General features: G+C 44.7%; 1 protein-coding gene across 1 annotated transcript; it reads left to right on the forward strand.

Moving 5' to 3' along the window:
* The first annotated feature begins 5,759 nt into the window (after positions 1–5,759).
* On the forward strand, positions 5,760–23,753 carry LOC118078277 (START domain-containing protein 10-like). The gene is made up of 6 exons (XM_035102073.2): positions 5,760–5,915; positions 11,752–11,899; positions 14,480–14,583; positions 16,264–16,381; positions 20,747–20,799; positions 23,232–23,753. Exons 1-6 carry the CDS (start codon positions 5,760–5,762, stop codon positions 23,448–23,450), a joined length of 798 nt encoding a protein of 265 aa, XP_034957964.1. The 3' UTR covers positions 23,451–23,753.
* Positions 23,754–25,160: the final 1,407 nt, after the last annotated feature.

The following is a 25,160-nucleotide window of genomic DNA, read 5'->3' on the forward strand; positions in this document are numbered from 1 at the left end:
CAATGGCCTGGTCCATGCAGTACGGTAAACCAACAATGGCTTACTAGGACCACATGGGGGCTATGAAAGAAGTTCACGGCCACTTTGTTCCTCCACCTTTGGCTCCCATACTAAGCTCTGCCATAATGGGGATTGTGCTGAGGGAGCTCAGTCATCTCCACTGTGGTGCTTCTCAAAGAGAGCTTGTGAGGAAGTGAACAGAGGCAGTGGCCATTGCTGAAAGACACAGTTCCTTCCTTTCAAACTCATTCACCTGCAGTCTCCCTCTAGGCAGCACCACAGTGAGGATTGGGGATCCAACCTAGCTGCTGCCGTGCAGAGATTGAGAAAGGGCATGAGAGGAATCAGAGCCTTGTACTTCCTTTCTGCCACACAGCCAGGCCCAGCCGTTTTTGCTTCATGGTCTACAAGCTGCTCTTACATCAAGCAAATGCCCTTTCACTCACTTGTGTGTTCTCTGAGTGGCCTTGACCTAATCCTCTACACTGCTGATAGAGATGACAGTTGCTCCTTCTTATTTGTGCACTGTCTTTCCCAGCAGGCTTAGTCTTTTCTACTGCAATACCAAGGCCAAGAAAGAGCTCTCTAGGTGATGCATCAGAAATCCAGTGGAATGGATACCTGACATGGTCACTGAGAAGTGGCAGGATTTGTTCAGGAGGCAAGGAACAGGTGAACGATTTGAGAAATTGTGACCAGGGGTCAAGTGAGGCTTACCTTAATGACAGATTAGCTACCACTTGACACACTTTGCTTACTGTGGAACAGAATTTTATGTACATTTGCAATTCAGCTGATCAGTTTATTTGGTCAGATCCACCATGTTTTTTTAAAAAAAGCTTAAACAAGCATAGTTTAATCCTGTTGCAAAAAAACCAGCGAGAATACAGGCAAACCCCTCTCTCACCATTTGTGTGCAATTGGCTCTCATGTGTGGTGCCAGGAAATAATTAAATAATAATAAATACCAACAACAACAACAACAACAACAACAACAACAACAACAACAACAACAGTTAAATAATATAACCCATATCCGGGAATGATGTATATATGTGTGCCAATACGACGCCACTGTTGCAGCGAGATCAAATGCAAGAGAAACTTCCTGTCATCCTTGCACAAAGGTGTGTGCATTTTTTCACCCTTCTCTCGTCGCCCTTCCTTTGGCTGCTTTGAGTACTTAGTTTGTGTAAAATGTAGAAAATTCTAATGTGCCTATTGTGGTTAACTGCTTTTAATTGTTTTGGGGGGGGGGTGGAATGCCAATACAGCTCATTGCTAAGGGTGCAAGTGACCCTAGGTATACGAAAAGTACAATTCAAATACATATACCATACAAATAATACAAATACAAATATACAAATACAAGTACATTCAAATGCAAACCTCAAATAGCAATGGGCTATTTAAATAAATGGTAAAATCAAACCTGTCAAATGCTTTCCTTAGCAGTTCTTAACGAGCCTGGGAAAACAGATATGTTTTTGCCTGTTGCCTTAATGATAGTAATAAGGTCTCCAGGTAAGCCTTTTCAGGGTGACAGTCCAAAGAAGAGTTTTATCAGCTATGACTGCCTGCTGTTGTAAAAAAAGTTGCTGTATGCATATATTCTAGCTATCATTGAGTTGCCCCCAACTTCCCTTCTAAAGCTTTGGTTTCCTCTGCTTTCACAACCATGTGCAAGTAGGAATTACTCTTCAAGCATCTTAGGTCCAAGCTACATATCTGAAAGACCGTATTTCATCACAAGAACCTGCTCAGGTTCTGAGATCTTTAGGAGAGGCCCTTCTTTCAGTCCCACCACTCTCACAGTCACACTTGGTAGGGACACGGGAGAGGGCCTTCTCGGTGGCTGCTCCCCAACTTTGTAACTCCCTCCCTAGAGAAGCTAGACTGACTCCCTCCTTGCTGTCCTGCTGGCAGGTGAAGACTTCTTTGTTCCAACGGGAACTTTAGTAATTGACTTCTTTTAATGAAAGGGCTGGCTACTTTTATAGCATCGGTCAGCCCGGACACTGAGGTCCAGCACCAAGAGCCTTCTGGTGGTTCCCCCACTGCAAGAAGTGAGGTTACAGGGAACCAGGCAGAGGGCCTTCTCAATAGTGGCTCCCGCCCTGTGGAACACCTTCCCATCAGATGTCAAGGAAATACACAACAATCTGACTTTTAGAAGACATCTGAAGGCAGTCCTGTTTAAGGAATTTTTTAATGTTTGACGTTTTATCGTGTGTGTTTTTTAATATTTTTTTAATTTGTTTCCAATTACAATCCAATAATAGCCTCATTACAACAATACCAATTCATAATGCAATTATTAATACCAATCATTCATATACCAAATTATATAATTTAGATAAAGTGCCCCCCGCATGCTATATTTGATTATTTGATTAAATTCCAAGTCCTCTTAGTGTTATTTAGTTCACTTCATAAATAATAAAGGATGGGGAACAGTCAGATCTTAGTTTCCATCGTAAACCTTTTGCAAAATAGAGCTTCCCTCTGATAACAATAATGTTGCATCTGATGGCCTCTTGCCCACTTAAGAAGTTATACTATAATAAAAGTTTGGTTGTGAGGGTGCCACAAGACTTTATTATGTGTTCTAGGGATAAATGTTCCTTGCATTCTATCTTTTTGTCTCCTGCACCCCATTTTCATGAAACAAACAAGCACCTGTATTTTGTAGCTGGGTAAGGGGGGCTTAAAGAAGTAAAAGTAGCAGGATTAAGTCATGGGAAACTGAAAAATGCAAATGTTTACTTTTGCTTAAATTTGGGGTGGGTGGGTAAATTTTTTGAAGAATGGGGGCTTTGGTGCCCCTCACCTCAACCCACTTTTTTTTTGAAAGGTCAGAATAGCCTTTTATAGCAAGAACTCTTCAAGATACGAATCTCAGTTGGTAATTTAAAGGATGGAGGGATTTCCATCCTTTTTTTGTTAACAATTAATTTTTGTTAACAGCAAATATTTTTGTTAGCAATTAATTATTAATGCCATTAAGAATCCAGCATGGCACATGTGAAGGGTCCACATTATCTCTGCTTTGTTCTCAATTTTTTAGTCCCATTAGCAAGTTTGTTAAGAACCAATGGAATTAACTTTGGCTTGCAAGAATTTAAAATTTCACTGTATGCAAATGATAATAGCATTATCTTTTACAAAACCAGAAACATCAATACAAAATACATGGCCTTTGGAAAAGCATCCTGTTACAAGATCCATACTACTAAATCAGTTGGTTTCAGAATAAATATTGGCAACTCAATTGATAAATACCTTCTACAAAGATTTCGGCTTTCAATTTAAAAATAGCCCAATAGAGTACTTAGGACCCAGATTCACAAACAACTGTCAATCATAACTGCAGAAACATAAGCACACAAAAAGATGAAGATACTAAAAAGTGGCAGACCCTACAACTTTCTTGGGTGGGTTAAAATATAATAGTATTTCCAGCATTTTCTCCAGGGCCCTCAGAAATGGTTTTGTAGACAACAAAATTTGACATTGTATGTTTTTTTTAAAAAAAAAATGAACAATTTTTTAAACTATAGCACCTGATTTGTGCCAGCATCAAATTATTTCATATGAACAGGCAGCAATAATAATCATGTACACCCACTATAATTCTTTTCTTTTTTCAACTGAGACATATAGGATAACAGTTCAAAGCTAAATAATCAGGTTACCACGTTAAAGACTTTTGAGCAAAATTATAAAACTTAAGTAATAACAAATATCTATTTCATATTATTTTGGTAAATACAAAATAATCTCCCTGTCCTTCACGTGAACAGGACTTAGCAAATATTGCATCAACAATCTTTGAAACAGAATGGACATGGGCATTTAAGAAACACTGGAGAAAAGTTTATTAGTGTGAGCCTGAAGGAGAATTATCTTAAAACAAGTTTCCAATGGTACTTAATTCCGCACAAAATTAGTAATATATTTGGCTGAAACATGCATTGTTGGAGGTATAGCAGAATTAAGACAGATTAGTTGTAAACACACACACACACACACACACCTTTCAGGACAGAAGTACTGATCCAAACAAGTACAGGCTATGATCTTCCAAGAAATCCTAATACAGCTGATTGGATACAGCTGCTAACAGTGGCAAAACAGTATATTGCACGAAAATGGAAGGACCCTCCCCCACCATAACTGATTGGTTAAAGAGAACCTGGTGAGCTATCTTGATAATAAAATTTACATGGGAGAAACCCAATACACAATGATAAAAATTTACCTCTCCCCATATGACCCAACCCAGACATGTGATCATCACCTGAGGCCTTTCTTTCCCCTGCTCTACTTGCAGAATGCTCTCTAGGGAGACACTTCCGATGCCTTCCTTGCATATATTTAGGCCCCAGGCAAAAACTTCCCACTATAACCAGGCCTTTGGCCTTTAACTACCGTTGCCCATAGCTGCCAAGTTATCCCTTTTTTAAAGGGATTTTCCCTTATGCTGAATAGGCTTCCTCGGGAGAAAAGGGAAAACTTGACAGCTATGCCGTTGCCTTTTAGACATGTATGTGCGTGCATGCTTTTAATGTACTGTAGTTCTCTTTCCTCTTGGTTTTAAAGCATCTATGTAGGGGTTTGTTGTAGCCTGTTTTTTGGGTTGTAAATCACTTTGGGTTGCCCAAAGTAAAGCTACTGACAAATTCAACAAATAGTTATTTATTTATTATTAACTTCATTTCTATACCGCTTTATATTCTTAAGAAAAATCTCAAAGCAGTTTATAGCATATTAAAACATCGATAAAACAGTCTAGAATTAAACATTTCTGAAGAAAGTCAAATATAGAGTATACAGTCAAAGCAACGTAATTAACAGAAAACTAAAATATTAAAGATTTCAAAATAAAACATTACAAAGAAGGTCAGCTACAGAATACATATTTTACACGAAGTTAACAACAACAAAAATCTTAAACATTTCAAAAAAACTTGCTAAGTGAAGTCAAATATATAATACACATTTAAAACAGCATAATTAACAAGAGAATAAAATATTATCATAAGCATAGAATAATGATAACGAAGGAAACGAATTTATTGAGGGGTGGTCGGTGCTGGGTTTTATGTTTTGTTTTTTGAATGATAATGTAAACGATGATTCCCAGTCCGCCCACAATTTTAAGATCTGCGCCGCAGTTTTAAGAGTTTTGTGTTTGGTTTCTTTCTGCTGCGCTGCTGCCCATTCCCCTTATTCATATTTTCTTCCCCTCTCCCTCCCCCACCCCTCCTCTTCTTCTCTTGACAAGTAAGCTTGTTTGACGCCCAAGGGCCTCGGCTGCAAAAGTGCAATAAAACCGTGCCGATTAAAAGTTAAATACTGTAAATAAAACAAGTACTGTAGGCTAAACAAGCCGACCCAACTTCGCCAATCGCGAGCTGGTGACCGAGCGCTCCGAGCAAGCCGGCCGCCTTCGTCCAATAGCTGCGGTCGTCCAATAGCCGGCCCCGGCCAATCAGCGTCCGCGAAAAGCAATTTAGAGCCGCTCACATATCCGCGGCTCCGCGGGATCTTCTCTTTCTTGCCCTGACTTTGCTTGCGACGACTCCTAGACGGCGCGCACGCAGTAGTAACGCTTGACCATTGTGAAAGCAGGTGAGGGGAGGTGAGGGGGGGGCGGGGAGCGGGGAGAGACCTTGGCTTGGCTGGGGATGGGGGGACCCCCACCTGCCGTGCCACCGCCGCCACCTGTGCTTTCCCCCCCGTTCTATTTAGGCAGGATGGAGCCCGTGACCCTCCCGAACGATGCTACCTTCGAGCGTTTCAAGGCAGAGTGCGAGTCCCAGCAGGGTTGGCTGAGCTGGTACGAGGGCTCTGGCATGTCCATCTGGGAGCAGGTGGTTCCCCATGCGGACCTGGCGGTGTACCACATCAAGGTGAGGCTGGACCCGGAGTTGGGTATGGAAGGGGCGATTCGGGACAGGGAGCGGACGGAGGCTCCTGGTCCCGGGAGTAAAGTTCTTTTCTCTCCCCCCCCCCCCCCGCGCACTCTTCTACCTCTGCGCCACATGTGAATGCTAAAATACGTGGCTGCGGACCGTCGGGAAAGAGGTGCGCATTGGCCTGCGGGTGCTGGCCCGGTGCAAAGAGAGAGAGAGTTTCGGAGGTGTAATCTTGATTTTTATACGAAATGCTCAAAGCCTCAGAAGTGAGGAAAGAGTTAAATTTCTCCCTGCACAGCTGCTCCACACCACCACCACCAAAAAAAAAGCAGTTTGCACGGTATCTAGTTGAGCCCTTTTGCACAAGCTACTCCCCAGAATTTATTTAAACCACACTCTACCCGTCAAAAACTCTAGAATCCCAGGAATTGTAGTTTACCCTTCACAAAGCTGCAGTTCCCATCACCCTTAACAAACTACAGTCCCCGGAATTACTTTGGAGGTGGGGGAAGGGTGGTTTGAATGTATGGTATTTACACAGCCTCACTTGAGCCCCCAGGTTCGTTGGTAAAATATATTTTAATTCTGCTGTAAGTCTGTTATAATCTGGGTGTAGACCAGCAACCAAAATTTTGGTAGGGGAGGGCCACAGCTCAATAGAAGAGAATTTGCAGAAGGTTTTAGGAAGTGCACAAAAGGTTTAGGGGTATGCATACCCGTGCATACCCCCAGAAAAAAGCACTGGTTTTAGGTTCAATCCTTGGCATCTCTAGAAACTCTGGCAACTCACTGCCCATCAGTGTGGACAACATTGAGTTAAGTGGACAAATTGGCTGGGTTTGGAGCAAATAAAGCAGGGGATGGGGAAGGGCTTGATCCAGTCAAGATTAAGCACTCTTAGGTTTTTCCTGGTTGCAACAAGGGAAACTTCCTTTCTCTTTGGTGATTTCTCCGTGCAGCAATGGTGTGGACACATTTCACAGAATCACAGGCTTGTTGAGTTGGAAGGGACCATGAGGGTCATCTAGTCCAACCTGCTAGATATTTATTAAGCTTTCTTTATTTTATTTTTTATTGGCAGTAGTTCTATATGTATGCACTTTCCATGTTGCTTTTTCTGCACCATCTCTAGTTGCATGCTGGGAATGGGAGGGAGGAACAGGCTATAAATCATTACTTTAAAAAGTAATGAAAACATGTCCTTAATTCAGCAGGGCTGAAAAGTGATTGAGTCTTGATTAGAGTCATAGAATGCTTAAATGTACACAAGCTTTTGCAGCTGTCTGTTGAATGCCACAGGCTTTTTACAACATTCCTGGGAGTTATTTGGGTTCAGGAGTTGACTCTGAGGATGTGCCGCCATTTGAGAGCTGGTCAAGAGTGGGGAATCTTTTTCAACCCAGGAAACCTTTTGAGGGCCACGTGCCAGTGCCAGGTGGAGGCAGAGGCAAAAGTGGGTAGAGCAGTGGTGCTGTAGAATAGTTTCTAGACACACACTCACGTTGGTTTCTTTGTTCTCCATTCACACAACCAAGAGACACCATCATCTGAATTCCAAGGCACACCCCATTCATGCAGAAACACCCAGGATGTGAAGTGTGGCCAATGAGGGGGAGAAGAGTGTGCAGCCAGGGCCTGAGGTCACCTAGCTTGTAGTGTGCATACATGGTAACAACAAGGATGGAAAACTTTGTGACCTTCCAGATGTTCTGGACTCCATCATCCTGGATCATTGGTTAGCTGGGGTGATGAAAGTTGGAGCCCAGTGACATCTGGAAGGTCAGGGGTATTGCGTCTTGGGTTAGTGTTGGACTGGTTCAAGTCTCCACTTGGCCATGAAGCTCACCTGTTGCCTGTTGCATCACAGGAATTTTGTTGTGATAAAGAGGGGGCAGGGAGGAGAACCACAAACGTATTATTATTTTTAAAGCTGGGTACTCTCTTGTTAAAGATTTTTTTTTAAAAAAGACTCTGGGCAATGCACAACATATTTAAGAGCCCAGGTAACAAACCCCATAAAAATACACAAGGCAACCCCCAACACCAGCAGGAAAGAACTTCAGCAGCACAGTTAGCAGCAACCAACATTGTTGACATCTGAAAAAGGCTCGACAAAACAGTACCTTTTTGCAGGCATTCAGGAGGGACAAACAGGGAAACACAACTCCCTTTGTAAGAAATAAATCATGTACCCTTCCTGTATGCAGCTTTGTTCACAGGCAGAGAGAGTGTATCCAAAAGGTGTTAATCAAAGAGTGAAATGAAGGCTGGTATCTGGGATTGATGGAGATGAGGGGCCTGGAATGCTGTTTAATATGGCAGAAAACTTAGTAGGGGCTAAGCTTGATTGGAACTATTTTTCAGTTAGGATGTATAAGCCAACTGCTGCCTGTGTAGGTGATAACTAAATTGCAGGATGCAATGAACTTTAGCATAGCCTGGGAAAGCTGTGAAAGCCTGTGAAAGCTGCCTTCTCTTACAGACATAATAACTGGCAGAGACTAAACAATCATGATACCAATGTTTCATGAAGTCTTGGCCAAGCGTCAAAGATACTATGGTGATGATTGGGACAATGCAGCCCAGTAGCTGATGTGCTGCTGTTTGCTCTTCTAGGAGAATAGTAATATTCACAAGTGCAGCTTAATTCAGCTTTTGCCTTCCATGTAGGGCTGTGCACTGAATTCAGCAGGAAACCAAACTGAATCAGGTCCACCTGGAGTGATCTGGGGTTGTTGCAAGAGGTTTGGTGGCAGGGAGGAGGGGGAGAAGGACACACACAAGTAGCCTTGCATGCCTTGCCTTCCCTCCCTGGCCAGATGCTTACATGTGGTTTCCAACCCTGACTAAGCAGGGAAGTGTGGTACTTCTTCCCCATCTCCACTTGACTTTGCAAGGCCCCCAGATCAGTTCCAGGCTGGATTGGGCCCTGACTTAGATCCCAGAGAGGCCATGTACAGCCCAAATCTCTTGGATCTGCAGTAATTCCATTGTAAAATTTGAAATGTTAATATGAAGAGCAAAACAGAGTGACCTGGAGACCCAAGTCATAGAGGAGAAAGTAAGACTTGGGTATGCTTAGCCTGGAAAAGTGATGTAATATTATCAAATGTTTGAAGGGCTGTTATATAGAAGATGAAGCTGGTTTGCTTTCTGTTGCCCTGGAGGGTAGGGTGCAAGCCAGTGTTTCATGCATGGCCTGCCTGTGTGCTTCCCATTGGGACACTGTGAGAACAGGATGCTGGCCTATTGGCCTGATCCTGCAGGCTGTTTTCATGTTTTTTGGAGAGATTGTCCCAAGGGTGTCTACTGAAGATCACTTAATGTCTTGTATCTATGACTTAATTTGCATGGGGGATCAGCCCTGGACTCATGAAGCAGCTGTAAAATGAGTTTAGCTGAGTGCAGAGGTGCCAGCTTACGAGGGCGACTATGCACTCAGAGGAGGAGAAGGAGCCTTTGCACTTTTGGGACACTAGCCCTCACCAGCCCAAACCCCCAAAACATAGTGGGGGTCCCAAAAGGGCTTGGCCCCCTGGAGCTGGCGCCCCTGGCTGAGTGTGTGCTCCCTTGCAACAATCGGCCCACTGGAATTGTGATATGGAACTTTTGGTTGTTGCATTTTAACCCTGCTGCCCTTTTAAAGTAGAGGTGGGGAGTTTGTAACCCTCCAGGTGTTGTTGGACTCTTAACTCCCACCCAGCAAGGCCTGGGTTGGTGGAAGTTCTGGTCCAACAATATCTGGAGCTGGAGGGCCACAGTTTCCCATCCCTGCTTTTTAAAGGATGGCTGCTCCCCCTTCTTCTTTCAGCCTCACAAACAGCCCTGTGAAGAGTTTGACTGAGAGGTGTAGACACCTGGCTCCTTTCACAGTTAGAGAACACTTCGATAGAAGTCCTCCTCTTGATTTTTAGAAGACCAGAAAAGAGAGTGTATTATAGAATATCGGCTGAACTTCATCCCACTCACAGCAAATGCCCTGAGCTTTTTTGAGAACTAGTGTCAGATTCAGGTTCTATTGAGCTTGTGCATTTTGCAAATGTATTTATTTATCGTGTTTATATTCCACCTTTTATCTTCTGAGGATCTCAAGGTGGTATATATGGTTCTTCTGCTCCTCGTTTCATCCTCACAACAACCCTGTGAGGTAGATTAGGCTGAGGGACAATGGATGGGCGATGATCACCCAGTGAGCTTCATAGCTGAGTGAGGATTTGAACCCTGGTTTCTCATGTCCTAGTCTGACGCTCTAAGCACTACACCATACTGCCTCACAGTTGAAAGTGCATTCCTTCAGGGCCTGTTGTGTTCAGGCAGGCAGCTACAGTGATCATAGGACAATTTCCATGCCTGTGGTGAACATTGTGTGGTGTGCACTGGGGAAGGTATGCTAAGTAGAATGAGCAAGTGTAACTCAGAAAACAGGAAATGTCAGGATGACTGTGGAGCCCAAAAGAAAAAAGAAAGAAAGGCTGCCCACTTGCATGATGTCATTGTTTGTCTCTTTCTCATTTTTAACTGCGTGACAACAACAGGAAACCTCCTTTACATGGGATGTCAGACCAAAGAGCTTTTCAAATAATTGATGGAGAATGTAGCAATTTCTCCCCATGTTCAGTTCGGTTGTAAATTTGCTAGTCAATTTGCAGGAAAGGGCTATAGCTCAGCAGCAGTGCATCTGCTTTGCATGCAGAAGGTCCCAGGTTCTATCCCTGGCATCTTCAGGTAGGGTTGGGAAGAGACTCCTGGTCTGAAATCCTGGAGAGCCTGCTGCCACTCAATGTAGACAATACTGAACTAGGTGGACCAAAGGTTTTACGAAACCCTCTCTTTGCTCCACCGTTGGAGGCAGCATGCTTGGTAGAAAGAGCGCTGTTGTGCTCAGGTCCTGCTTGGTGGCTTCCAACCATGGACATCTGGTTGGCCACTATGAGAACAGGATGCTAGGCTAGTTGATTTAGCTGTAGGGCTCTTCTTCGGTTCAGCGTTCAGTGCCAAAGGCAGTATGCCTCTGAATATCAGCACAGGGAGAATGAGGTGGTTGCTTCTGGTCACTGATCTGGCTTTGTCATGAAAAGGCAGCAAACTGTTGATTATTTTGGATGCTCTTCCCTCACCACTAGAAGGTCAAAAGTCAACGGCCAATCAGGCATCACCTCCAAAGAGGAAGTGCATTTACTAAAGTGGACATCAATTTGCATAATATTTGCATATTCTTGAAGAACCCCCTGGATCAGGCCAAAGGTACATGTAGCACACCATCTTGGTCCCACAATGGCCAACCAGATGCCTCAATGCGATGCCCAAAAGCAAGCCATTAGCACAACAACAAGTCTCCCTACCTGCAGTTTCCAGCAGCTGGTATTCAGTTTTGATTCCCAGAAACTGATATTGCTGGACAAACTATTCAAGCAGTAGAGTGGACTTCATTGACTAGGTGAGGTTGAGAAGCTTCTACCTCCTGAAACCAAGCTTCGTTCCTTGGTCCAGTGGTCATGTAAACACCACATCAGGTTTTATTTATATAAACATGATTCCCCTTCTTCCTTGACAGGGTTCAAGGTGGTGTATGCAAAGCTCCCGGTTGATATTCCATTCAAACACTGACCAGGTTGGTCTATCAAGCTCAGTATGGTCTACACTGAATGGCAGCATCTCTCCAGGGCTTCAGATGGGAGGCATTCCCAGCCTTACGTGGAGAGGCCAGGGATTGAACCTGTGACCTTTCGCACCCAAAGCAGACACTCAGCAGGCTTGTTCCATTTTACACCATGGTCTGAGGTTCTTCACTACTCTGGTGTTTTGACAGTGTTCTTCCTTCCACCCGCAGGGCATCAGTCACATGGCAGGGGTCAAGGCAGAGACAGCATATGATGTCCTCCATGACACTGAGTACCGCGGCATGTGGGACATAAACCTTGTTGAGACGCATGAGATCGCCCGTCTCACAGAGAATGCTGATGTTAGCTACTATGCATGTAAGTAAGGATGGGCACCCCAATACCACCACCAAACCACATGAACTAGTGCAGGTGTGGCCCACATTGCCATCTGGGCAATCTTCCAGAGGTCACGTGCCCAATGAGGGTCAAGGCCAGGGGCAAAATGGAGTGTAAGAGCAAATCACATTTGCACTTCCCTCTCTGTTCTCCATCCAGCCAAGGAAGAGGCATTGCATTCCAGCCATGTAAACACACTTAAAGGGGGTGTTGAAGTGACAAGGGTGAGGAGTGTGTCTTGGGGAGAATCCTGGGAGCCTGATAAAGGGACCTAAAGGGCCACTGTTGGCATCTGGGCCTGATGAGTTGTGGGTCACCTGGCAAACACAATGAGATTTGGTACCAAAGTCAGAAAAAATGCTGATGGGTTCCTAAGCTTTAAAGTTCCTAGCTCCAAGGACCACAAACACCCACCCTCCTCCATCACTGGCCATACTGTTTGAGGCTGATGGGAGTTGGGAATCCCCGGGCACAAGTCCCCCATCCCTGTTCCTACCTCTTCAGTAGCCAAAGTCTTGTGGCACATTTCTGATGGCATGGACTTGTGATGCGGATGAGGAATTGTGGAACGTTAACCTGAGAAATATTAGCAGAGGAGTTCAGAGGGAAATGGAAACAGGATGATAACGCTGACGCTTAGGTGTATGTAAAATAATGGCATTGACCGTTGCGAAAGTAGTGTTTATAAAAACATCCTGGCATCGAATCAACCCTACTTTGTGAATTATCACTGTAATTAAGGTGCCACAAGCCTCTCTTTGTTGCTTCCGCTGCAATGGATTAACTAGAGGGTTCTCTAGTTATGAGGTTTGCAAAGGTAATCTTGCAGGTATGTAAGCAATGTGTGATGTAATTTCAAGACACTGGGAGGATTAGTAGTCTGGGCTGTGGGGTGCCTTGGTGTTCTTCCTTCTCTGGGGCAGTACCTCATTCACCCTCATGGACCAGCCTCCGCTGCTTAAAGATCCACCTCAACTATGTTATGTGATCATGATCCAGCTACCTTCCACCTGCTGTTGATTTGGTGGTGTTCTCTCTAAAAAAAGAACATCTGTGGAACACTACGCTACATGATAGTAACCACATCCCGTTTGGTCCTTAGCCAGCAGCAAAACTATATCTGCTGAGCTACTCCAGGTTGTTGTAATGAGAGTGTAATGAGAGAGGACTATGCAGCTTTGTCCAGGGCTGCGAAACCGTTTTCCAACCCAAGGGACACATTCCCCTCCTGGAGAGCCTGCCCAGGGCTGAATGATGGGGTGGCTGGGGCAGAGTCAAAATAAATCCAAAGACAAAATTCACAAGTTAAGCTAGTTTCTTCACACACACACACTTCCCTTTCTATCCTCATCCCATCCAGGTAAGCAATAATCAGGTACGGAAAAGAAGTCAAAGAAGGATGCAAATCCAGAGTGCTGAGTCAGAGTGGGTGTGTGGCCTTTGGGGACTCTTGAGGTTCTCCATCCATGATTTAGTCTTTTAGCTCATTATTATTACCACCCTCATCATTGCCAGGCAGCCTAACTTGATAGCCATGGTTGATGAGACAACAATGTCTGTGGACTCAAGGTGGTGGAAGAGAGCTGTGTTAGATGGATTGATCAGAAACATTCTGGTAGTGCAAGGCAGGTCCCTGACTTGAGAGTTGGTCAACGCTTGAAACGGGTATTCTGTTTTGTGTAAGAGAGAGAATGCCTCTCCCACGATGGTGCCTGCTTTTTAGCTACCTGGCTCACTTCTTTCTGGAGGTCAAATAGCCTTGGGGATTAGCAGTGGACACTGCTAAAAAAAACCACAACTTGGTGGAAAGGAAGGATCAGGCTCATAGAGCAGTATAGTCCACAACATATAGGGGTGTGTTTGCCTTGCATCTCTCAACTATGTGAACCTGCAACACATAGTTGTAGCATGAAGAATTCCTGTTCAGGTTTCCAGCCAGCCATGCCTGATTTCAGGATACCCTGTTGCATTTTCCCTCCCCCTCCAACAGACACTCAACAGTCAGTACAGTATGCTCAGTCCTCAAAAGGCATTCGGCTTGCTTGTCCTCCTCCTCTTCCCTCTTCCTCCTGCCACCCGCTTTTCTATTTCTGCAAACGTTGCCTGCTGCTGATACCTTCCTTTCATGCACAGGTGGTGCAATTTTTCTTCTCTTCTGTGCTTGGATGGGGGATATAGGATCTGTGTGCAAGGCCTCTCTTTACTTGAGACAACCTGCTTGGACCTTTGACACATTCCCTGTGTTGCTTTGCCAAAGCAAGTTGAGCTCTCACTTTCGTTTATGCGACACAGGTGCCGCCCCCCCCCCGGCCATTCTAATTAAAAAGCTAAGGTGCCTGGGACTTGTAATTGCAATGGCAACAACTCACTCGCCTTACTGCTATTCAAAGCTTAATAGAAATTTAAAATGGAAATCTTATGAAATAGATTTATGAATGATATAGAATGAATATGAATGAATACAAATTTAGATGAAATCATTAGCAACTGAATGTGATCTGCATGGTGTAGGTGCAATGTTGAACTGCCTTTCTCTCCCCACCTTCTCCCTTGGATTAGGGAAGTGCCCAAAGCCGTTAAGGAACAGAGATGTGGTGACTCTGAGGTCATGGAGAGTCCTGGATAAGGCTTATATTATCCTCAACTTCTCTGTTAAACATCCGGTAAGTGAGCAAGGGAAAAATTACGAGATTCAGGTGGGTAATGGATTGGGGTGTGTGTGCTTAGGTCTCCTCTCAGAGACCCTCTATAGCATTTCATTAGGGAAATGGAGCTTCATCCACCCGCTTGGTAAAGCAGGTTCTCCCCTTAAAGGAGAAATGGGTTGCGGAAGGGTTAACAAGACATCCCAGGGTTGGTTGGGCGGGTCAGTTTGGATGGCCACATGTGTGATTGGTGGGTGTGCTGTTGCTGGGGAATTTTGCATGTAGCAAATAATTAATTGACAGCCTTAGCCCCATATATGCTTAGCAAGCAGCTTTAACCCACTTCTACTGCTCGCAACGAATCTCCCGCCCGCCCTCCTCTAATTTTAGATGTTCTTTGCATTGACCTTGCTGCGCCTGTCATGGGGTCACCTGTTTTGGATCAGGGGCCTGGTAGGAATTTGTCCACTTGGCTGATTGGCTGCTGCCAGGTGGTTTTGCCTACTGCGTAGCAATAAGTCACAACTTGTAAGGTTGCGGTTAGGCATTGGTTCAAATTGAATGATGGAGGGGTACGGATTTTGGTTGGGCCTGCCCCTCATGGTTGCTGCTGCCTTTATGGGTATTCTGTTAAAGGAATCCTGGGGCTCCACATGTTTGTCCGTTTATCCCTGCTAGGGGCCAGGATCGTGCATGAGCCTCGGGGAGCATCTGAGGGATGAGGTCAAGGGCTTGGGCCCCTCCCAGAGGGTCTTCACCTACTGGCTCCCCTACCAGGCTAGCAGGAGTCAGATCTGTCCCAGGTGGGTGACAGATGGCGGGAACCAATTCCTAAGCAACCACTCACATCAGTTGTATTTAAATAAAGTTGTGGCCAAAATTAATGCCAAAAACCTCAAACTTAAATATTGTGTGGAGTGAGAGTTTTTTGGGGGATGTCTTGGTACCTCGGCACGCAAGTACGCAATGAGACCCACAACGGCTGAATATACTGTCACATACTAAGGGCTTGTTCACACTTCTGCACTTGTCCCTTGCCTAGAAAGTGATTTTTTTATTCCACTTGTCCTGTGCTTTTTAGGCACAGGTCTGAGTGGTTTTTTGTTTGCTCTGCCGCGTTCCCCGGGAAAACCGGGGAATTGGTGCATACATCAATCTTGCGGAAAACCCAGTTGCCATTTGTTCTGATTCAGTGCTAAACCACGAGTTTTCCCCAGGGGAAAGCAGTGGGTTAAATGGAAAGCAGTGGGTTAAATGGAAGTGTGGCTGAGCCCTAAGTCAGACCTTTAGCTCCATTTAGCTCACTCACTACCAGCAGCTCTTTGGGGTTTCAGGCAGGCTCACCTTGGTGAGATGGAGCACCTGCTTTATTACAATGCTTAGTTCTCTGGATGACAGAGCTGAGAGACACTTCACACGACTGAGCTGTTGGTGGTAAAGTTGGCAGCCTCTTGGGAATAAGGGTCCAGTCCTTTGAAGCCTGCCTTCTATTATTGATGTGTTGTTGTTTTTTATTGCTACTTCTGTATTTTGGTGTGTTACAATGCAGTTTTCATGGGCTTTGGCTAGCACACTAAACTGATTGTTGAGTACCCCTTAGTTACCTGATGGGAACTCAGTCTCAGGGAGGAGGGGAAGGGGAGGCCTCTGTACCAGAAATTGATCCATCAGCTGATTGCCTGGCTTTTTACTATGCAGAATTACCCTCCACGCCAGGGCACGGTGCGGGCTGCCTCGCATTTGGCTGGATACCTGGTGCAACCAACTAGACACGACAGTTGCATGTTGACTTACCTGGTACAGCTTGACCCTAAAGGTGAGTCAGCATTCTATAGACTATTTAGCACAGCGTTATTATTATTATTATTATTATTATTATTATTATTATTATTATTATTATTTATTATGAACAACTGCTTTTCACCATCTAGATCTCAAAGTGGCTTACAATAATAAAAATATATAATATGCAGTATTTGAGGCATAATGTAGAACGTCATGAATTTAAAATCTTGGGGATTTTAACAAAGAGCATCTGTCAGGGATGCTGGTGGCTACCCTCAAGTGACGACACTCCACACCGACGTGTCTTTAAGACTTTTATTGGTGCATACTTATTCACAGTGCAAGAGATAAGAGAAACATGACTGTTCAGTCTTTATCAGAATCTCGCAATGGCGCTTTCCGACTACGCGCACAGCAAAGTAGTTTGGGGACCCCCTCACTCCTACGGGAGCTGGCACACCTCAAATCAGGCATTGGGGGAGAAGGGTGCCTGTCCGATGCTCCTCCGCTGGCCATTTCCTGTATAGGAGCTCTAGGCTGCAGTCGCGGCTCTTGGATGCTGTCGGAGCCCTGTACCAACCCACTCACCTCCTCCTGCCCTTCACTGGACCCCCTGCTGGAGCTCTGACTAGTTGAGGAGCTGGACTTTATGATGGGGGGGCTGCTCTCTGTAACTCCGCCCCCTTACAGCATCAAAACATTTTAAAACATTAGGGAAGCATTTGCGATTCCAAAGCCTCCAGAAATAAAATTAAAAATCCATCTTGATCAGGCACCTGAAACTCAGCAGAGGCAGTGTTGGGAGGGAGTTTCACAGAGTTGGGGCCCACAACAGAGGAGGCACAGCTTCTTGTTGACATGAGTTGTGCTTCTGGCCTGGCATTGGGGGGGGACCACTAATACCTCATATTACCTCAGCAGTCAACTAAAGATGTGCAGTATATCCTGGACCTGTTATTTTCGTACATTACTACAGAAATCTTCACCTGGGCTGGTGAAAGAGTTCATTGGAGTCATTTAGGTCATATGGTCCTAAGACCTACTTGGAGGCAAGATGTTGCTCTAGTAGATGCAATCATTTATTTTTATTTTTTTGAAATACCTAAACTGGGAACATCCATATTCTTCTTAGGCACCATTCCTGTTCTGAATTGTTCTCCGGGTACTTTTCTCAACCTTAAACTTGTGCTCGGTCTATTTAGTGAACAGAGAAACCTTTCTTCTGCCTGACATCCATGTATCTGGATCTTCCTTCTGTGCATCTGAAAACTATCGTCTTAGAATCATAGAATCATAGAGTTGGAAGAGACCACAAGGGCCATTCAGTCCAACCCCTGCCAAGCAGGAAACACCATCAAAGCATTCTTGAAATATGGCTGTCAAGCCTCTGCTTAAAGACCTCCAAAGAAGGAGACTCCACCACACTTCTTGGCAGCAAATTCCACTGTCGAACAGCTCTTACTGTCAGGAAGTTCTTCCTAATGTTTAAGTGGAATCTTCTTTCTTGTAGTTTGAATCCATTGCTCCGTGTCCGCTTCTCTGGAGCAGCAGGAAACAACCTTTCACCCTCCTCTATATGTCATCCTTTTATTGTCATTTTTATTGTCACAGTTCACTATCCTTGAACTGTGGTGCCCAGAACTGGACACAGTACTCCAGGGGAGGTCTGACCAGAGCAGAATACAGTGGTACTATTACTTCTCTTGATCTAGACGCTATACTCCTATTGATGCAGCCCATAATTGCATTGGCTTTTTTAGCTGCTGCATCACACTGTTGACTCATGTCAAGTTTGTGGTCTACCAGGACTCCTAGATCCTTTTCACATGTACTGCTCTCAAGCCAGGTGTCTCCCATCCTGTATTTGTGCCTTTCATATTTTTTTTTTGCCCAAGTGTAGTACTTTACATTTCTCCTTGTTAAAATTCATCTTGTTTGCTTTGGCCCAGTTGTCTAATCTGTTAGAGTCATTCTGAAGTGTGATTCTGTCCTCTGGGGTATTAGCCACCCCTCCCAATTTGGCGTCATCTGCAAACTTGCTCAGGATGCCCTCAAGCCCATCATCCAAGTCATTGATAAAGATGTTGAATAAGACTGGGCCCAAGACAGAACCATGTGGCACCCCACCAGTCACTACTCTCCAGGATGAAGAGGAGCCATTGATGAGCACCCTTTGGGTTCGGTCAGTCAGCCAGTTACAAATCCACTGAATGGTAGCATTGTCTAGCCCGCATTTTACCAGCTTCTTTACAAGAATATCATGGGGCACCTTGTCAAAGGCCTTGCTGAAATCAAGATAAGCTATATCCACAGCATTCCCTTCATCTACCAGGCTTGTAATTCTGTCAAAAAATGAGATCAGATTAGTTTGACATGACTTATTTTTCTTGCAATTTCCAAAATCCATATAGGGGCCAACCAGTCCTAACTGGACCTCCGCTAGGGGCTTACCTGGTGGTAGCAACTGTGAGGGAAGCCATTTCAATTCCCTCCAATGTAGAGCCATGTCAAAGCTTTGTGGAAATTATAATGGTCACCCACCACCACCACCACCAGATTAAGCTCACTGCTGTGAGCCCACCAGAACGTTTCACTGTGGCGTACCACAGGACAATTTGCTGAGGGCTTCCTCAAACCTGGAACCAGACCTGTCAGCATTAGTGGAGTAGGAGAGCTGAAAATAATGCCAATATATTCCACATCTGGTAACCCTTTGATTTCAGGTAGTACATGGGTAGAAGAGTCTAAAAAGGCTAGGACACAAATGATCAAGGCCCTCTAGCAGCTACGGTGGCTCATTCGTCAGAAGTAATATATTTCATGTTAACTCTGTAAGGGAATACTTGACTCTGACCAAACTAAGCTGCATAGTTCCGGAGGCTTAGTTCTGGAAAGCTCAGGAACCAAGAAGACCAAAACTTCAATAAAGAGACCACTGTAAGCAGATGGGAACATTAGCAAGATTGCAATAACACTTGTAATGTAGCTAGTACTATGAACACAATGATGTTATATAAAATATAAATTATTGGAAAAGATGCAGTAGAAAAGGTTTAATAAAAGGACCCATGGAGGGGAGGTGGGAGGTCTAGAGGTTAGGAGGAATCTAAATGTGTATGTGAATGGTAATATTGTTATAATATACTTGTACAATCAAATAAAAATATTTCAAAAAATAGAACAAAATATACATTTTGAATCTTCTAATATCTTTGCCATAGTAAGTTGTGCTGCAGTCATCAGGTAATAAGATCCTTGTGGGAAAGTTGTTGATTAATTTGAGTACTATTTTACCTTTTGCCTTTACTATGATAGAAATGCTGTTTTAGGATCAAAGGAAGTACTGTATCTTGCTTTGTGATCAAACCTGCTTCATGAAAAGCATATATGCTTCACAAGGCATAAAACTATTTAAAGCTGAATTTGAAGAAAAAGAAGAAGAAGAAGAAAAGGAATATGCTCTAGTCACAGTGACTAACCAGATTTCTCAGTGGTGGCCAAAGTGTTAAGTGAGAAAAAAACAAGTAGATTAAAAAAGAATAAAGGCTCTGTGTAGGAGGTACAGTTAACTCGCATCTTCCAGGTTTGTGATTCCATGATTCTATCCTACACTGATTTTACTTACTTTAATTCAGCTTTGTGTGGGTGCGCGAGTAAATAAACAAATGGAGAGCTGAGGAAACCTGCTCTCCATTTATCCCACCACCACCACGCAATGCTGTAATTGCAGGATTACCCAGCTTTCAGAAGGTGGCGCGGGGGCTCTGGCTGCATCCTAGAGCCCTTGTGACGCCTTTCCAAAGCTGGGTCAGGACGGATGGACGGATTTGGGAAAGAGGCATGAGCGCCCTGGCATGGTCCTAGAGCCATCCTTTCTCCTCCCCAAAGCTCTGCAAGTGCTTACTAGGCTTTCAGAAGCAGGAGGGAGGACTCTAGGACCCTGCCGGAGCACTAGCTACTGCTTCCCAGAGCCAGGTAAACAGCCCTCCAAATTGGCGCTTCTAGGGTTCCTGGGTTTAGTATTTTTTTGCACATACACATGGACCCCCAGAACCGAACCCTCACATAAAATGTGAGTTACCTGTTAACCGTTTAAAAATGAATTGCAAACACTAGACAGGCTAGATGATTTTTCATCTACTGCAAATCAGCTTCCAACATCTGCATTATGGGAAATTTGTTTGCCGCAGCCCATTGTCAGTAGCAATCATGCACCTGCTCATCTATCAAATAATCCTGGGAACCATTGTTAAGGGAATTGTAACCTCTCTGAGGAGAAAACTACAGTTCCCATTATTCTTTTGGGGGGGGGCATGTGCTTTAAATGTATGCTGTGTATGTGACCGAGGTTAATTTTTTTTCTCATCTTTCCTGCCTCCCCCCCTTTCCAAACTAGGATTTCTGCCCAAGTGGATTGTGAACAAAGCTGCTCAATTCCTGGCACCAAAGGTGAGTGAGGCAGAATAATAGTTTAAGAGTTGGAAGGGACCACGAGGGTCATTTAGTCCAACCCCCTGCAATGCAGGAATCTTTGGCCCAACCATGGGGCTCGAACCCATGACCCTGAAATTAAGGGTCTCATGCTCTACCAACTGAGCTATCCTGGGGCTCCAGTGATCTGGTTCCTCTTGTGACGAGCATCAGTTCAGCCAGTGTAATATTATGTGGGATGGATTTGCAGAAAGCCCTCTTTCTCTGCCCAGAGAGAGGGTTCCCCCTGCATTGTTGGTTATGGAGCACAGTGGGCTAAGAGACTGAGCTGTGAATCAGAAAGTCCTCAGTCTGAATGTTTCCTCTACCCTGATGAACCCACTAGATAGCCTTAAGCAAGCCCCTGCTTTTCTGCCATAGCCCTTCAACTGCCATATAGGAATAGTCAGGGCCGGCCCTACGTATAGGCTGGGTGGCACAGGGCACCATGGCGCCGGCCTGCCAGGAGGGCACCGTGAGCTGCACCCGCCCGCTTGCCGGCCGGTCCGCCGCGCAGCTGCTCGCTCCGCCCACCGCGCTGGGAAAAGGGGCGGGAGGGCGCCGGACAGATCCGGCGCACCATGGCGCGAGGGGCGCTTAAGACGGCCCTGGTAATAGTAATTTGGACCCACTTTTATATAAGTGGAGGACCTTTTTTCAGCCTGGGGACCAGGTGCCCGTGGTGGGCAGGTTCAGAGGCCAAAGCGGGTGGAGCAGTAGATTTTAGCTTTGTATAGCAGGCTAGAGGCATTACCAAAGTTCAAAAACACAGGCAGAGGACCTTCTCGGTAGTGGTGCCCACTCTGGAACGCCCTCCCATCAGATGTCAAGGAGATGAGCAACTAGACACGTTTAGAAGACATCTGAAGTCAGCCCTGTATAGGGAAGCTTTTTAATGTGTAATGTTTTATGAACTTCTATGTTGGAAGCCGCCTAGAGTGGCTGGGGCAACTCATTCAGATGGACGGGGTACAGATAATAAATTAGTACCGTAGTAGAAGTAGCCCCGCAAAAACATCCAAAGAGGGTGCAGATCAGGGCTGGTGAAGGGTCTGAGGTGAGTCCCAAGGGCTTGGAGGGAAGGGACTGTGCTTGGGCCCCCAGGCCTGGGGTTTACCATCCCTGCTTTATAAGGCTATGTTAGGCAGGCTTAGCGAACATGGTGGCCTCCAGATGTTCTGGACTACAGCTCCCATTATCCCTGACCATTGGCCACGTTGGGTGGAGATGATAGGGCTTGGAACCCAACAACTTCTGCAAAGCACTATGTAAGCTGCTCCTATTGTAAGGATGTCAACCAGATAAGGCACACGAAGCACTTCGACATGAAAAAGAAGCAAAGGGCTGTGTAGAACACTGCTGGAAAAGCACTTGTTTCTGGGACATTTCCCATACCCTTCAAATTCTTGTCTGTGAGTTCTTGCAGACTCAAAAGGCTGCAATCTTTCTTTCTTTTCTTTTTTGGGCAGAAGGAGGGAGGGTGGGAACAGATGGAAATTGAGTGTCTCAGAATACTAGATTTTTTATTTTATTTTTATTGCCCATCACCAGTTTACACACACCTTTGGGTATAGGGCGGCATAGAAATTAATTACATAAATACTGTTTAGCACACCTGGACAGCAGCTGAGCCCATGTTCCTGGCTATAGGGTAGCCTGCCTCTCCAGTTTTGCCCAGGTACCTGACTGGCAGCTCAGTAGACTAGAGGCAAAACTACCCCAGAAGCCCAGGGGTTGCACACATTGCAAACTGGAATGGCATTCAGATCATCAATTTGTAGAAGAGCACATGATTTGCATGTCAAAGTTCAGAAGTTCAGTTCCAGGTGTCTCCAGGTAGAAAGGTGCCTGCCCAAAGCGCTGGAGAGTCACTTCCGGTCATCGTCTACAATACTGAGCTTAGATGGACCAGTATTGTGATTATGTAGAAGATGGCTTTCTATATCTTTATTTAAATCTGCCATTAGTTCAGAACCAGGAAGGACTGGAACCTTGCTTTATTTTTAGGGGAAGGGTTTACCAAACTTGGGTCTCCGGCTGGTTTTGGACTACAGTTCCCATCATCCCTAGCTAGCATGACCAGTGGTCAGGGAGGATGGTAAAATTACCAGCCCCAACAGCAGCTAGAGACCCAAGTTTGGAGGAGCATTGCTCTAATTCCTGTGTTCTGTTGTGGGTGGATGCCTCTTCAAGTCCTGAGTAGGGATTTGAGGCAGGTGATCTCACATGGTACCTTTTAGTTGTCCAACATGGTTCATGAACCTTCCTGTCCAGAGCACTTTGGTGGGTGGTACAGTTCCAGGTTTATGTGGGATTTTCTTGCCATTGCGCTCATCACACAGAGAAGTCCAATGTGGGCATGTTTTGACCTTCTCTCTCCTCTCTCTCCCTGCCCCGGCTTGCGGGATCAGTTGATGAGGAGGCTGTATAAAGCCTGCTTGAGATACCCCTCCTGGAAGCAGGAGAACAACATGCATTTGAAGCCTTGGCTGCACCCCGAGCAGAACCAGCTCCCCACCATGTTGCTGTCTGAGTTGGCTCTTCAGCATGCCTCCTCCCTGGAGAACATTGATGAGAGCAGCGTTGCAGAATCCAAGGATCAGCAGGGAGAAGCCAGCGAGTCCGACTGACTCTATTCACTTTGTGCTTTTTCTCAGTTTAGGGACATTCTCTAGTCTGTCACTGTGCCTTTCTGAGAAATGAGAAACGATTTCTGTTTATTTCACTTGGTGGGGGTTATTCTCTCTCAAGCACCTGTTGCAAGCTTGTGGTCAGAGGGGCAACTCTCTGTCAAGACCATCTTCCTGTGTTCTTAGCTGTTCTCCCCAAGGAGGGGAGAAGGCTTGTAACTGTAGAGCTGCAGTATTTAATCAGTTAATTTGTTTGTTTTCAGAAGACCTTTTGAACCAGGGAAAGGCTGCATATTGTGCTTATTTTGGATCAAGAGAATAATATAATAATTGGTGGCTGGCTGTGCCAATTCTTGGATGAGCTTCAGGAAATTGATGCAGTTAGATAATTTTGAGATACTTTATTTAATGGTTTTGTGGGGGGGGGCTGTTTTATTTCAACAGATTTATTTGTTGCCTATGAAACTTCTCTAGGTGACTTACATAAATTTGATGGTTGTCTTTTTGTGTGTAATGCAATGATAAAACAACCTCTTCTCCCCAAATAAACAACTGCAAATAATAAAATGCAATTTGGTGGTACATGTGTATTATTTCAAAATGTGGGAAGCCAGCTGCGGTGTTTTACCGGGGGGGGGGGGAGGACACCTGTCCCCAAGTCCTGCCTGCTTAACATTGTTTTTGTGTTCAGTGAGATGCACATTCAAAAGGGCAATTAGTCAATAATGCATGTGCCCACATACTTGCTTCCATGCACACTGATTTGAATATGTGCTTTTCAGAGGAAAGAACGAGAAGCAACCTGATTGAGTAGTAATTTAGGAAAGCAAGGTTAGCCAAGCCACTTAACAGACTTTATTTAGCCAAAAGTGACTGATTTTGTTAAATGATTTCTTGTGTGTTTTACTTTGCAAGACAGCCTAAGAGTACTGGCTCCTGATTTAACACATGATGTGTGCCCCCCCTGCCACTTCAACACAGAGAGATTCATGGAGCAGCTTGCAAGGTTTGCGATATGGTAAATCACAGGCCAAATTGCTATTTTTGTACACTGCCTAGCGATGATTTGGAGGCTAGGCAGCGTACAAAAATAGAGTTCATATTTTAATAGGAAGAAAAACAAGATTTCAAAATACAGTAATGTAATATTTTAAACAGCCAGATAAAATCACTGAAGGGAAGCATGTTCAATAAAACACAATAGCTCAGCCAGATGAAAAGCAGAGAAGAAGAAGAAGAAGAAGAAGAAGAAGAAGAAGAAGAAGAAGAAGAAGAAGAAGAAGAAGAAGAAGAAGAAGAAGAAGAAGAAGAAGAAGAAGAAGAAGAAGAAGAAGAAGAAGAAGAAGAAGAAGAAGAAGAAGAAGAAAGTAAATGGGGCCTGGCAAAAAGATGTGTTCTTCGGTGGCTTTATAGAAAGTGGACCTGATTTTGGGCGGGGTGTGTTTGGAATTGAGAGGCAGGGTGTCACCACAGAGAAGGCTGCCTCCTGAAACAAAATATACATTGGGAGGCTTAGTTTGGTTAGAATAGAACCCGCACAAGCGACACTGAAACAAAACAAGTATTGACACCCAACCTGACCCCCACTCACCATGCCCGCCTCCACCTCTTTCCCCCTTTTCTTCCTAATGTAACACTAATGCCTCAACAAGTGAAACTGATTTGTAGAAAATGTAAATTGAAAAAAGAGACATTGCACATACTTTTGTA

The sequence above is a fragment of the Zootoca vivipara genome, chromosome Z, assembly GCF_963506605.1.
Source record: "Zootoca vivipara chromosome Z, rZooViv1.1, whole genome shotgun sequence".
NCBI classification, from domain to species: domain Eukaryota; kingdom Metazoa; phylum Chordata; class Lepidosauria; order Squamata; family Lacertidae; genus Zootoca; species Zootoca vivipara.

Coding starts and splice junctions, on each gene's coding strand:
- LOC118078277 (XM_035102073.2), top strand. CDS start 5,760: ATGGAGCCCGTGACCCTCCCGAACGATGCTACCTTCGAGCGTTTCAAG. Junction 11,900..14,479: donor TGATGTTAGCTACTATGCAT/GTAAGTAAGGAT, acceptor CCCTTGGATTAG/GGAAGTGCCCAAAGCCGTTA. Junction 16,382..20,746: donor GGTACAGCTTGACCCTAAAG/GTGAGTCAGCAT, acceptor TTTCCAAACTAG/GATTTCTGCCCAAGTGGATT.